This window comes from Natator depressus, chromosome 24 (assembly GCF_965152275.1).
Source record: "Natator depressus isolate rNatDep1 chromosome 24, rNatDep2.hap1, whole genome shotgun sequence".
NCBI classification, from domain to species: Eukaryota; Metazoa; Chordata; order Testudines; family Cheloniidae; genus Natator; species Natator depressus.
This window is the reverse complement of record NC_134257.1, coordinates 6,687,886-6,702,989: the sequence shown is the minus strand read 5'-3', so window position 1 is coordinate 6,702,989 and position 15,104 is coordinate 6,687,886. Positions and strand designations below refer to the sequence as shown.

General features: G+C 49.7%; 1 protein-coding gene across 2 annotated transcripts in view; it reads right to left on the bottom strand.

Annotated features, from left to right (window-relative positions):
- Nucleotides 1–2,817: 2,817 nt before the first annotated feature.
- The window catches only part of VPS45 (vacuolar protein sorting 45 homolog), a 54,001-nt gene continuing 41,714 nt past the window's right edge, over nucleotides 2,818–15,104 (bottom strand). Inside the window, exon 15 of one of the 2 annotated variants that reach the window (XM_074939109.1) lies at nucleotides 2,818–3,619. In XM_074939109.1, the coding sequence (XP_074795210.1) occupies nucleotides 3,532–3,619 (88 nt within the window). In that variant the 3' untranslated portion in view covers nucleotides 2,818–3,531. Of the gene's footprint in view, nucleotides 3,620–4,009; nucleotides 4,071–15,104 lie in introns of those variants that run through there. The other variant, XM_074939110.1, reaches the window with a different exon arrangement.

Sequence of the window (15,104 nt, the reverse complement as noted above, 5' to 3'; positions counted from 1 at the left end):
CATCCAGCCCGATATCCTCTCTTCTAACAGTAGCCTGTGCTAGATGCTTCAGAGGGAATGAACAGAACAGGGCAATTATCAAGTGATCCATCCCTTGTCATCCAGTCCAGGCTTCTGGAAGTTGGAGGTTTCGCGACACCCAGAGCATGGGATGGCATCCCTGACCATCTTGGCTAATAGCCGTTGATGGACCTGTCCTCCAGGAACTTATCTATTATTTTTTTGACCCAGTTATTACTTTAGGCCTTCACAACATCTCCTGGCAAGGAGTTCCACAGGTAGACTGAGCATTGTGTGAAGAAACACTTCCTTATGTTTGTTTTTAAATCTGATGCCTATTCATTTCATTTCCAGGTGACCCCTGGTTCTGGTGTTATGTGAATACCCCTTTCTCTCCACGCGATTTGACTTTATAGACCTCAGTCACATCCTCTCTTACTCACCTCACGTCTAAGGTGAACAGTCCCAGTCTTTTTCATCTCTCCTCAGATGGACGCCGTCCCATCCCCCTCGTCATTTTGTTTCCCTTCTCTGTACCTTTTCCAATTCTAATATAATTTTTTTTTTTGAGATGGGGTGACCAGAACTGCACGCGGTATTCAAGGTGTGGGTGTACAGTGGATTTATATAGTGGCATGATGATATTTTCTATCTTATTATCTATCCCTTTCCTAGTGGTTCCTAACAGTGTTCACTTTTCCCCCTGCTGCTGCACATTTGAATCGATGTTTTCAGGGAAGTATCCATAATGACTCCACCATCTCCCTCTTGAGCAGGAACTGCTCATTTAGATCCCATCACTTTGTATGGAGAGCTGGGATTATGTTTCCCAAATGTGCGTTACTTTGTATTTATCAATGCTAAATGTTATTGCCAATTGTTGCCCAGTCCCCCAGTTTAGTGAGATTCCTTTTGACAGGTTTCAGAATTTCACAGCCGTGTTAGTCTGTATCCGCAAAAAGAAAAAAGGAGTACTTGTGGCACCTTAGAGACTAACAAATTTATTTGAGCATGAGCTTTCGTGAGCTATGCAAAAGCTTATGCTCAAATAAATGTGTTAGTCTCTAAGGTGCCACAAGTACTCCTTTTCTTTTTGAGATTCCTTTGTAACTCTGCAGTCAGCTTTGGACTTATCTTGAGTAATTTTGTGTCGTCTGCAAATTTTGCTACTTCCCTGTTAACCTTCTTAACACCCTCGGTGTGCCATAAGAATATGTTAATAACTCCTCAGACACTATGCGGTAGCTAAGAGGTGTTCTCTCTGTTTTACAAGGTGCAGAAAGTGAGCTACAGAAAGACATGCTTGAGGTCACGCAGCAGCTTGATAACAGAGCTGGGAATAGAACCCACGTTCCCACTTCTAGTCCCTAACCCACTCCCCTCCCACAGCTGGGAACAGAACCCGGGAGTCCAGACTCCTGCTTCCCTAGTCTAACTGCTAGACCATTCCCCAGCTTCCAGGAGTCCAGCTTCCCAGTTCTAGCCTCTAGCTCATTCCCTTCCTAGAGCTGGGAACAGAACCCAGGAGTCCTGAACTCCAGTTCCCTCTTCCAAGCCCTAGCCCATACTGCTTTGCACAAAGATTTCCAGCACCTGAATACCAAGAAACTGCCCCAGGATTCCCCTATGGACAGGGGCAGATCCAAGCTTGCATCAGCTGGACTCTACCTTCCATTGGCTGCAAAGGAGAAATCTGACCATCCCACGGCTTCCCTTGGAAAACAGATACCGCTGCTGGGTTATAGCTGACAACCTCTGCTAGGCCAGGGCAGGGTCCTGAACTGACAGCAGATAGAAGAGCAAGGGACATCGTCATGGGATCTCCTTTGGCACTAGCTGCCGGTGGGCTCCTTTCTGGTTCCGACATGGTGCATTAGCTTCTCCCCAGAATGCAACACGCCTGAGCTGGCATCTCAGCCTCACAGCTGGAGCTGTCTCTAGGAACCACGTACTGGAACCAGAGCAGGGGCCTGCATGGCTCTCAAGGCCTGAAGTTAGCATGTTCCAACCCTCCCCACTACCCCCTCAAGACCAAGAGATCTAAAGAGGTCACAGCCCGAGGGGGCAAGGGATGGCAGGTTTCTGCTGGGCAGGATGGTCATGGCAAAGCAGCTACAGTGCCTATGTGGACGCTCCCTTCCCGTGGGCATCACACAGTGGCTGGGTCACTGGAAAGTCTCCATTTTACTTAGCAGGATCTCAGAGGCTCACTCCTATGAAAGGAGGCAGGACTGCAAGGCCTGGCTGCAGGCAGGTAGGAGCCAGGGTCTCAATTTCCCATCCCATGGGCTAGCCCCAGCCCCGCTGCCGCACTCACAGCGTTAAGGATTTTGGCCCGGGCATCTGGAGGGGAAGGAGTTGGAGCCTTGGAACTCTGTTCCCAACTCACTCAAAGTTCGGTTTCTTCCCCTGAGCCCAGCCTAAGGCTGCAGGATGCAGCCCAGAGAAGAATGGATGGAGCTTTTGGCATCTTCCAGCACTGGAGGCATAAGCCACGGAGTAACCAGGGAGGTGGAAATCATGTCCCAGTATAGGGCTCACTGCCCAGCTGTCAAACTCACAGGGTCAGGCTGCTGTGATCCACTGCCCGGAATGGAGTTATCACGCACTTCTACAAATGGGGAAACCGAGGCACAGAAGTGACTCCTCATTTGGGATCACAGAGCGTGTGTCAGGACCAAAGTTAGCACTTGATATAGCCCGGCTGCCAGCCCTATGATCAGGACTCTGGCATGTTCCTCCCCGCCATCTGCCCTGGGGTTATAATTCAGGCTACTCTTCCCAAACCATCACAAAACCAAAACTGTTGTTTCTGCCAGAAAACTGAATTTTATTTTTATTAGTGTCACACGAACTTTTCCCGATCACAACACGGGAACAGAAAGGGGGGAAGGAGTACAGGGGCCCGTGCTGCTCTGTCCCCCCATGGCCGCAGGGGCTCAAGAATGGGGCCAGTCAGGAATATAGCTAGTTTCATGGACATTATAAAAGGAGGGGGACAAATATCTGGAATCATTTAAAATATAAGAGTTGGTCAGAGTGGGATGTTTAATGAACTTCCAAACATACAGGCCTAGACCCTGAAAGTTATCGGTGAGGAGCTGGGCTGCAGACAATTAAACAAATATAGAGCCAGAGGCTGCGAGAGCCCATCCAGCCTTTACCTTGGAGGGATCAACACACGCAGGCAACTGGAGATTCTGGGCAGGCCAGTTGTGGTTATGAAGAGACACAGAAATAGCTGGATTTTCAAAGGCGCCGGGCACCCACAGGTAACGTTTTCCCAGGATCTGTGATTCCGCCACCTCCCTGCAGTTCTTCTGCTGCGTCCCATTAAAGAGCCAAGCAGGAAGGTAACGCCAAGGATGCTGGGATTTCGGGCCCAGCCTGGCGTGTTGAGGCAGAGGCCAGCTTGTGTATTGTCCAGCAGCAGGATGGCAAGATGGACCGCGGGAGCGCCCGGCGCCGCTTCGACGCCGTCTGGTCAGTCTGTAGGAGCTCCAGATGGGAAGCGGCGGCGTCCCCCAGCGTTCACCGCCTGCTGCTCGCTCTCACTGTAACTTGAGAGCTCTCGGCGCCCCGGCCGCGGAACCCGGAAGCTGAAATTTCCTCGAGGAAGCTGCCAAGCAGAGAATCAAAGTTAGCAGAGCCCAGAGCCAGTGTTTCATTCTTCAGGCAGACAACACCTGGTTTTGAGCCTTCCATGCAGGCAACGGGTGCTCTGCAAGCTCTGAGCTCTGTGCCTGCTCTCAGTACCCCAGGATGTCCCCACCTTGCATCTGGAGAAACTAGGCACAGAGAGGCGCCATGACCTGCCCAAGGGAGTCTGCAGCAGAACAAGGGATAGAAGCCAGGAGTCCCAGCCTCCTACTGTCAAGCTCAGTCCCCCAGACAATGCCCCACCTCACTAGCAGGTTTCCTTCAGACGTGCCGCTTCCTCTCCAAGGGGGAGGCATAGACGAGCTGGGTCAGCGGGCGGATGGGGGAGAAGGGGTGGGCGTTGACAGATGCTCAAGGCTTGTCTTCACTGCGGAGTGCACCCAGGTCTGGGCTTGCTACTCGTGCGGGGCCTGCGAGGACACAGGTTTGGCTCTAGGATTTCTGGGGGTGTCAGAGAGGAGTTATGCAGGGTGAGATCATAGGAGCTTTCTTCCCTCTCCCCAGCAATAAGGATTCCTATAATGTGCCTTGGGGATTTAACCCCGGAGACACTGAAGGGCAGAGTGGAGGTGAGGGTGCACGCCCCACCCACCTGCTTGCATACACCAAGTACCATGCCAGGCCTGGGCACTGACCGCACTGACAACCAGCCTGCAGAGCAAAACCGCCTGATGCTTTCACTCAGCCCAGCCATTCAGAATTAAAGCAGCAGGGCCCACCTCCTCCTCCCAGAGTAGGACTCAGGTCTCTCTCCTCCCCCAGGCAATGAACCACAACTCTGCCTGATCAGGGCAGCATTTACTCATCTCCCCGGCTCTGCCCCTGCTCTTCCTTGCCAGGATCCTCTCACTCACAAAGCCAGGAAGCCGCTCGCTCTGGCTCTTCCCAAGCCACTGATGGAGCGGGAAGAGGCGAGGGTTGTAACCTCCGGCTAATGCTTCCTTGACATTTCACGCTAGGGGTTGGCAGGGTTCCTGCAGGCAGTCCCTCTGGCTGGCTGGGCCACTGCTCCTCAGCTCACTTGCCAGCCACTGGGCCGGACTTGGACACAATGCAAGGGTCTCTTTACTTCCCAGGCATTCACAAGTCTATGCATTCAATCGAGAGATCACTGGTTTAGATTTAAATCGCATCCAGACTCCTTGGGCGCGCTGGCAATTAATTCAGCTGCAAATCCCATTATAAAGAAGACCCCAATTTAGCAAAGGGTTTAAGCATGTGCTTAAATTTATCCCTAGTCAGCAAAGCATGTACGGATGGGATTGGCAGGGGAGCGTAAGGGAGTTTAGATTCCAAGGGCAGCTGAGTGCCTAAATCTTAGGCAATGTTAAAAAACTCCAGACTTAAAGAACACACTTAACTTTAAGCATGTGCTGAAGGGCCAGTGAAACCAATGAGACATCAGCAGGTACCCGAGTGCCTCCAGAATCCAGGACCATTACGCCAGGCTCATTAAGTGTTCACATGCAGAGGAGTAATTAACAAACCTGGCCATAAATCAAAACCCTTTCCACCTCCCCACCCAAACACAGCCTTCAGCCTTTCCCCAAACCCTGCCAAACAAAAGGCTTAGGGAGCGCACCCTCATTACTGCATGCCCAGATACTAGGCGGTATAAGAATTTACACGGAGCAGAGTCTGCAAATCAGTGACCCGCTCCTTGGAGAATTTACCTGCCAGAAGCCAGCTCCTGTGAAACACACCGGGTTTGCAGACCACCCCCACACTCCCCCGCACCTCCTGGCAGTCTCTGGGAAAGGAGCTTGCAAAGCAAAGGCTGGGGCAGCGTGTTAGTGTAATAATCTTCTGGGGAGACAGGAGCTCCCCCTGAGCACGTGAGTTCAGGACTCCTGGGGTCTACTCTTGCCCCTGACTAATGCCTGCTGCTTCGAGGTCTTGGCAATTTCACCCCCTCTGATCAGACGGTCTGAAGAGGCCGAGATTATCCACACCCGGAAACGTGGCCCTGCTTTCAGTGAAAAGGTTTGCTCCTGTTGGGAATATGGAGTCACTTAGCAGCTGGGAGAGAGCAATAGGTCAAAGAGGATGTTGCACGGGGTGTGTTGGGGGTGTGGGCGTGTTAGCAGGAGAAGCAGGGATGTGTTAGAGCCAAACGGGGACTATCTGCATTAAGGACCCAGCCAGGCAGCCTGACCCGTCACAAATCACAGGGAAGCTTAATCCGGACGAGCGCACACGAGCGAGAGGCTAAACCTTGGGAACACATTGGTTTAAATACGTCTCAAAGTGGTTTAAGGGTTGGGGCTTTAATTCAATCCCTTCAGGAAAAACAAACTCCCAAAGGATAATGGGCTAAAGCCACTGGCATTGTTTTTGATTCATTGTAGGCTTTTTACTGGCTCCTGCAGTATCTAGAGGCCTTGTGGTCCAGTGGGGAGGGCACTGGACCAGGCCTCAGGAGACCTGCATATTGCTTCCACTTAACCCAGCCCATCATAATTAAAGAAGCAGGCATCCCTGCCCCCCGTCCCAGCAGGCCTGGGTTATGTTCCCAGCTCTGCCACTAAGCTGCTGGATGACCTTGGGCAAGTCACGCCCCTACTCTGTGCCTCAGTTTCCCCACCCATCTTTTGTTACCATCCCTTTGAAGCAGGGCCTGTGTCTGTGCAGCACCTGGCCCAATGTGGCCCTGGTCTCAGTGGGGGTCTCTTGACACTACAACAATATAAATAACTATAGCACAGCGTTGCATCTGGATTCATGACTATCCTCCCAGCCCCCTTATGAGGCAGGGAAGGAGCGTTCTCCCCATTGTACAGATGGGGAACGGAGGCACAGAGAGGGGAAGTGACTTGGCCAAGGTCACAGGGAGTCTGTGGCAGAGCCCAGAACTGAAGTCAGATCTCCTGAGGCCTAGTCTAGTGCCAAGAGCCCCCTTTTACGCTCTCTCTGGAACCCCCCCCCCCCCCACACACACTTTACAGGTGTGAACTGCAGGGCAGATGTGTTATGAATCTTATGCAAAAACACTCTGCTGCTGGTGGGATCCCAGCTGCTACCGGCCATGGAATGGCAAAGGAAAGAGAATACCCACCAGCCGCGAACACTGCAGCAAGGAACTTAACTTTGTTCACACAGCACCTTCCAGCCGGGCATCTCAAAGCCCCTTACAGACAATTCATTCAGACTCACCACCTCACTGTCAACTGGCTTTCACTGCCCCGGCCTACACTGGAGAAACCTGAGCTACCCCGAGAAGTAACTTGCCCAAGGTCACACGGCAGGCAGTAGCAGAGGTTTAATTAGCACCCAGGAGTCCCGCCTCCCAAGTCCCTTGCTCTAATCTTGAGACAACACTGCCCCCAAAGTAGGTGAGGTAGGAGAAGAATCACATGATTAGGTTGAAGTGCTGAGCTGGGAACACACATACCTTCAGCCCTGTATGTCTGCATGAGCACAGATGGGGCCAGAGGCCCAGCTGATGTAGATCAGTGTAGCCGCACTGAAGCCAATGGAGTGGGGCTGACTGACACCAGCTGGGGATCTGGCCCCAGCGACTCCAATGAAGCAATGCCCATTTACACCAGCTGGGGATCTGGCCCAGCACAGCCTTTGTGAAGCAGCTCAAGAGTTTTGAAAACAAAAGGGACGCCCCGCCCTGTAAGATCTAATCAGGACCTGGGTTGCACGGAGGATGGTTACGCACGCAATGTTCTACACGGTTACCAGGCTATGGATTGATTCATTCCCCCAATGTGCTGATCAAGTTACTTTTAAAAAAAACCAGGTGACACTGCAAAACACAACAAAAATTCCTGTGGAAATGTTATTCCCCCAAAATAGATCGTCAGAATCCGGGGCTGCCTGCCAAGGTGGTGAATCATGAGGCTTTGAAAGCAAGCACCGAACCAGATGCGAATTAAGCCCTGCATTCTGGCGCGGGTGAAGTCCCGACTGATGGCAAGGAGAGCCGGACCCGCGCACGCGGTGGCCGCTCGGTTCTTTGAAGACAGCTGTCAAGTTCCGCCTCCTGGTTTTATTTTTAGGTTCTAAAGGCAGCAGATGGAATCCATAACAGCGCCACAGGGACTGACTTGCTTTTCATTTTAAAGGGGATTCTTGCTCGTTAACTTTATCTCCAGGAGGCTGGATTCACAGCTATGCTAATGTGCCTTCATGCCAGAACTGGTCCCTTGAAAATCTCCCCATGGAGGGGCCCTCCAATTAGAGTGGAGCTGATGAGGGTCCTGCTCCCAGCCCCCAGAACAGAGCGTGGATCGGGGCACAGCTACTGTGCAGTGTGCTGTAGCTATTCTCCACTTCCCCGGGGGCCCCCCAAGAATCAGAGAGCAACTCTAACTCATACTCCACTTTATACTGGGGGCCAGGTAGGCCTCTGCCCAGACCAAGAATACAAGGAGCACAAAGGAGTCGGGAAGCCCCAGATACAGGAACAAAGTGACTGAGAAGCAGGCCCTGTATCTATAAAGATCAGAAGCCTGGTAAAGATCAGGGAGCAGAGAGCTGGGAAAAGATTTGCCCAGTTCACGTGCCCCTAGCCACGGACTTACTCCTACATCCATGTTAGCTAGCATGGATAACCAGCCTCTAGCTGCATGTTAAAACCACATTTAGCACCAAATACTTCTGGTAGCCACATAGCTCGAGCTACTGGAGCTCTGACTAGGGACACCCTGGCTGGGGAGTGGCACATGGAAAACAACAGGGCTAATCCTGTAACTGGGTCACCCTGTACATTCCCTGGGATTAGTCGCTGCAGGATTGTGCTTAACCTGCGCCCAGGACCTGTTGGCTCCAAAGCCGGATGTTCCTACCAGTCTCTTTCTCCTCTTTTTAGCCACATATCTATTCTTTCCCCGCACCTCCAGCAGCCCTGAAACTCTACCAGTCAAAAGCACACAACTCTCCAGTGCTGGAAAACAGTCTTATGGCTCCCTAGCAAAGGATCAACCCTCACTGTGAATAAAGGGGAGGAAAATTGCTCTCTCCACCCGGAGCCCAAGGAAAGGGAGGGGGAAGGAACTGTGATGAGAGACCAGGGTTTTAACTGCCCTGCTGCAGTTTCCTCTTCCTGATGTACTAGGCAAGTTCTGAGATCTGCAGGGTGTGGGCAGGTTTGCACAGAACAAGCAAGCACAGAAATTGGTCAGGTGGGCATAGCTGAATTGAACAGGTGACTCAGTAGGGGGCGCTCTTCCATCCCAGTCAGAACTGACCCCAGTGGCCCAGCGTGGGATTAGGTGGTGCTGTGCTGCAGGACAGGGAGAGCGGGGAGTCAGTCGTGGGGGGCTCTTTTTTGAGTCAGTGCTGACTCCAACACTTGAGCATAGAGCAAAGAGGTGCTATGGAGCCTGAGGTGCAGATTTTTGGAAATGAGGTAAAGCCATCAGCACACAGATAGATGGGAACAGTCCCAGGGAATTTCTATGTGAGACAGGACGCTAGCATCCTGGCCAAATTCCATATCAGGGAACTCCATTCTATCTGACTTCTCCCCCATTTCAATAGTGTGCCACATTTCTCTTTACTCCTCGCCCAACACTGTTGAACAGCATTGCAGGTGGCTGTTAAACAGCTGCCACATTCCACCCCAGAGGTGGCTGCCTTTCAGTGACTCTTGCGTACATGATATAGATACAGTTTTAGAACCCTTCAGGATGGAAAGCAGTAGATAAAGCCCAAGACATTTTCATGACAGCTCTGGACTTATTCTGTCGGACGGATTCGCCCTGAATCCTGCAGGCAGCTGCAAAGATTGTTAAGATCGAAATTCAGGACTGGAACCATGCCAGGCATGGACATTTGCCTTCACAGTAAATAAAATTAAATGAAAAAAAAAGAAGACTAAATTATGTGTATATATAAAAAGAGGATCTACCATTAATACCCCAAGCTTTTCAGCCCTTCCATTATTGTTCATTATGCTAAAGAAAGAAGCAGATGGGAGCTCGAGTCAGAGGTTTATATTTAGCAAGTGGTTCCACCAACGGGCAGATGCAGCGAAATTGCCTTGAACCTAATCTTCAATGTAGGCCCACTATAAAAGAATTTCATTAAGTGGACAGATGTGGCAGTTCATCGCTCATACACCAGATCTATCTTTACGGTGAGTCACTGCCTGGTGTTCTTCACACACAGAACATGGCCACAAAGGCCCTTTTACCTTTTTGATAAGTCGTAACAAGGGTATTTTTAAGCAGATCTGCCAGCTCTAATTTAAAAACAAGGGAGGTAGCCCATCTGATTTTATTATAAAGACATGGAAAATTCCTTAACAGGTATTTATACCTTGCTAGTGTTTTCCATCAGAGGCTCTGAAAGCATTTTACAGTCATGAATTTTCAGCTTTGTGGGGAGATGAGTTAATGATTCTCTGTTTACAGGCAGTTAACTGAGGGTAAAGGCCTGGTTTCTACTAGAATCATAGGACTGGAAGGGACCTCGAGGGGTCATCTAGTCCAATCCCCTGCACTCATGGAAGGACTGAGTATTATCTAGACCATCCCTGACCGGTGTTTGTCTACCCTGCTCTTAAAAGTCTCCAATGATGGAGATTCCACAACCTCCCTAGGTAATTTATTCCGGTGCTTCACCACACTGACAGTTAGGAAGTTTTTCCTAATGTCCAACCTAAACCTCCCTTGCTGCAATTTAAGCCCATTGCTTCTTGACCTATCCTCATAGGTCAAGAAAAACAATTTTTCTTCCTTCTGGTACAACCTTTTACATACTTGAAAACTGTTATGTCCCCTCTCTGTCTTCTCTTTTCCAGACTAAACAAACCCAGTTTTTTCAATCTTCCCTCATAGGTCATGTTTTCTAGACCTTTAATAATTTTTGTTGCTCTTCTCTGGACTCCCTCCAATTTGTCCACATTCTTCCTGATATGTGGCACCGAGAACTGGACACAATACTTCAGCTGAGGCCTAATCAGCGCAGAGTAAAGCTGAAGAATTACTTCTCATGTCTTGCTTACAACACTCCTATTAATACATCCCAGAATGATGTTCACTTTTTTCGCAACAGCGTTACACGGTTGACTCATTTAGCTTGTGATCCACTATGACCCCCAGATCCCTTTCAGCAGTACTCCTTCCAAGGCAGTCATTTCCCATTGTGTATGTGTGCAATTGATTGTTCCTTCTAAATGGAAGGAAACTGAGCATGCACGACTCCCAACGAAGTCAACGGGATCTGCAAATCTATCGATCAATTGATCGTGCTTATCTGCCTTCCATCACTGTAGTATCTGAGCCCCTCACAATATTCTATGGTTGTATCCTCACACAGCACCGTGCAGCAGGGCGGTGCTATTACCCCCCTTGTACAGGTGGGGAAACGAGCACAGAGAGACAAAGAGACTTATCCAAGGTTACATGGGAAGTCAGTGAAAGAGCAGGGATCAGAAAATGTGTCTCCAACCACGGCACCATCTGCCCTTGCTATGCTCAGATGCTCAGTCTGAAGGTCCCACATCAGGCTGAATTCTCATTCACACCGGAGCGATGTGACCAGGCCTTCATGCAATCAAGAATCAGGCCCCCTCTTTTTAGGCTTGTGCCTATGACTTGCCAGGGTGGTGAGCATGGGCATGAGCCAGGTCACAAAATAAGGCAGCGACACAACCCTCAAGATACTACAGCGAGGAGTGCGCGGAGAGTACCCGAAGAGAGCCAAGCCCCTAGGCTTCCAGACCTCTGCTCTAAACACTAGACCGCAAAGAACAAGCCTTCTGCAAAACTCACACCCCTAGGTGTGGCTATGTCCCTGCCCAGCTGATCTATGTGCACGGCCACTGATGCAACATAGAGCAGAGCTCTCGTGTGACCCAGCCATTGGCATCTCTGCAGGGCAAGACATCTCCTAGCGTCCTCTCCCTGCTATGGCTTTCTGGCTGTGCGTAGCTGCGAAAGCCAGGACTTACCCCTTAGAGTTTAGTGCGATGGTTACTCTCATAAATTGGGCATGTGTCCACATCTCTCGGACACTATGGTAACATCTGCACATCTCAAAGATGCGGATCAGCTGTGAAGCGATGCCCCCCTCCCATGGGAATATGGGGCTCTTCTTCATTAAGGCAATTAAAAAAATGAAAATCAGCTGTTATTTTGGGGCATCCCAGGATAAAAACACAGGCCTGCCAGCACTCGGAACTCCCTGCCAAGTGACACACCCCGTGATACGTACAGAGCGCTCCCGATCGATCGTTCAGGAGAGGAACACACGAAGCAGCGAGAGGAAGGGATGGAGACAAACCCGCCGGGCTGCAAGAAGCTGGAGTCTGGCCCTAGAAGCTGGCCTTGCACTACTAGTTATCAGCTGAGACTAGAGCTGCGGAGCGGTTCTCGCTCTGGAGGAATGATACTGGCACCCGCTGCTGGAGTCAGAACCGCTGCGGGCAAACCGCCCCATGAGAAAAGCCTGCTTTCGTTGAACTTAATAGATAAGGCTTTGTCCAGGGACTAGGGCACTGGGATGCAGGGGGATTCTGTCAAGCCCAAGCTTGAATTTCAAATCCGTTGCAGGCCGGGTGTTGAATTCCACACAAAAGAAGTAGGATGCTGGTCATTTACCAATGGAAGGAGGCTGGGCCAAGCCCATGCGCTGTCCCAGTGGAGGAAGGTCACATGGAGGAACAGACGTCCTGAAAGGCTCCCAATTACATTTAAAATGGGAAAGCTCCCCATTCAGCGCTAAGTCACTGCTCTCTCTATCTGCGCTCGGGCCTAATCCAAGTGGACACTTTAATGTTTAAATAGCTCCAGGCTCTACAGAGGAGCTGTTGCTACGACACTAATGCAGCTAACGTTGCAAATGTTCTGTAAGAAAGGGCAGGGTGCTGGGGAACCTGACCCAACGCTTTGCCAGCAAGGACGAGCACAGGGACGGCAGAGCAAATCTTAAAGCTGCTGCAAAACGACATTTGCCAAGAGCCCTGTTGCGAACAGACTGTACAGCATACAGGGACACTCAGGGCCCAATCCTGTGCAGCAGCCGGCTCCTTCAATTCCTGCTAACACTGAGCATCTCTTAGGAGTGCTCAGTACTTCGCAGGATCAGGCCCCGTGGCCCCTGGATTCAAACCTCACTGAAGCTGATAGGGGTCCTATTGATTTCAATGGGCTTTGGATCAGGCCTTAAGGGACAGATTTTTACAGGTTTCTAGGAGCCTAACTCCCACTAAAGTTAGAAGATTTTATCTGCAGTTTCAGTATCATTAAGGCCTGAGGGCCTCCAGGTTGGTAATAGTCTAGCAAACAACGCCCCTGTTCCCTGTAGAACCACTGGCATTTCGTTCATTTGCAAGGATGGACTCGATTAGTGGAACATGTCACATTTTTGAAGTGTAATTTACTTACATGGAATTCCTTGGAATGCATGCTCCACTGTCCCACACACACACTTCGCTCACTGTGCATGTATGGATATATACACAAAGTGAGCAAAGTATAGTTGTGTGTGTATATACACACACCCCTCCCCCCCAGCTCCACCCGGCCAGATGCTCATTTACACTAAGGTTCCTTTACGTTACACACAGATTTTTGCCCACTTTAAGGCCCCTTTACACTGCCAAAGTGGAGTAAAGGGGCCATAATGCCAAAAACAATAAAGGCTGCCACACTGTAAAGCATCCACTCCCAGTACCTTAGGCTTACGCCTATACATTGTACAATGCACGGGGTATTTAAACAAACACCATCACAAAGATACGAACCACAATAACACAACCAGCTCCAAAAGCGCATTTGTCTCCTGCTTAGTTAAAAACAACCAAAAAAGCAGAATCGTTTCCCCTGCCCCATAGACACAGCTGTTGATCAGAGAGTGGAAGTTGGACTGGTAAGAACAATGAAAGCAGAGAATTAAGGTGCTTACGCTGGCTGCTCAGAGTATTAATATAAAAATCTCCTTGTTTATTGTGAGATATCCACTCTAATCCAGAAGGAATAATAGAGAGTTCATTACAGGGAGGCCAGTGGATTACCAGAGGAGTTAGAATGTGATGGAAATATAATAAAACCCTGGGAAGGCTTCCTTGTATTAAACCGCTCTGTCAAAACTGCTAAATTTCTTTGGATCCCACTGCACTGTTAAAAACCTTCTCTCAATGTGCAGTCAGTGAGGAGGGGGTAAAGTGGAGTTGTCTAGGTCAGGGGTTCTCAATCTTTTTCTTTCTGAGGCCCCCCCAACATGCTATAAAAACTCCAAGGCCCCCCTGTGTCACAACAACTGGTTTTCTGCATATAAAAACCAGGACAGGCATTAGTGGGTAGCCAGCGGGGCAACTGCCCAGTGCCCCACGCCACAGAGGACCCCACAAAGCTAAGTTGCTAAGGATTCGACTTCAGCCCTGGGTGGAGGGCTCAAGGCCCTGGACTTCAGCCCCTTGCGGTAGGGCTTCAGCTTTCTGTCCTGGGCTCCAGCAAGTCTAACACCAGCTCTGCTTGGTGGCCCCCCTGAAGCCTGCTCACGGCCCCCTGGGGGGCCCTGGATCTCTGGTTGAGAACCACTGGTCCAGTTCACAGATAATCACAAAGAAACCCCAGGGGATCGATACATGTCTGATTCCCTCAATATTTAATAATGACAAATCTGCCTCGTTTGACATTTGGGCTCAGGACAGTAACTGGAAGAAAGTCTCTGGCCTGGGCTACGCAGGTTAGACAAAAAGATTGGAGGATCCCTTCTGGCCATAAAAATAAATAAATCTACAAACTTCACATCCTGGGATTTTGTGTAAAGTAAGTTGTTTACATTTACACAAAAAGCAACGGTTTCAGAGTAACAGCCGTGTTAGTCTGTATTCGCAAAAAGAAAAGGAGGACTTGTGGCACCTTAGAGACTAACCAATTTATTTGAGCATAAGCTTTCGTGAGCTACAGCTCACTTCATCGGATGCATGAAGTGAGCTGTAGCTCACGAAAGCTTATGCTCAAATAAATTGGTTAGTCTCTAAGGTGCCACAAGTACTCCTTTTCTTTTTACAAAAAGCAATGAATCCAAAAGGATCTGAAATTATAACCGTTTGCTCTTTTCTCTGGAAGAGATCATTTACAAATCCCCCAGACTCTTTAGAATGGAGCCGTTGTGGTGTAATAGGACAACATGGTTTTAGGGTTCTGTTCTTGCAGGGTCAATAATGCTCAGCAAATTTACCAGGTCTTGCCATATTTAATGTATAAAGTCTATTAGTAAATAATCTTACATTGCCATGGTGCCTTTTGTCTGAAAGGCTCCTGAGGTTTGTGAGGCACTAAAGGAATTACTGAGTCTCTTGTCCAAAGGCAAATCACCTCTGGGGTGGAAAGCAGCAGTTGCTTTCAATGGACGGCAAATGCTTTGCAACAGGAAAAATGATGTCCAATAGAGATTGCAGGAGGAATTTCAGGTGGGAAGGAGCATACAGTGTTAGCCAAATTGAAATTTAGCTGCAACACTGGGATTCATTGAATTGTCTC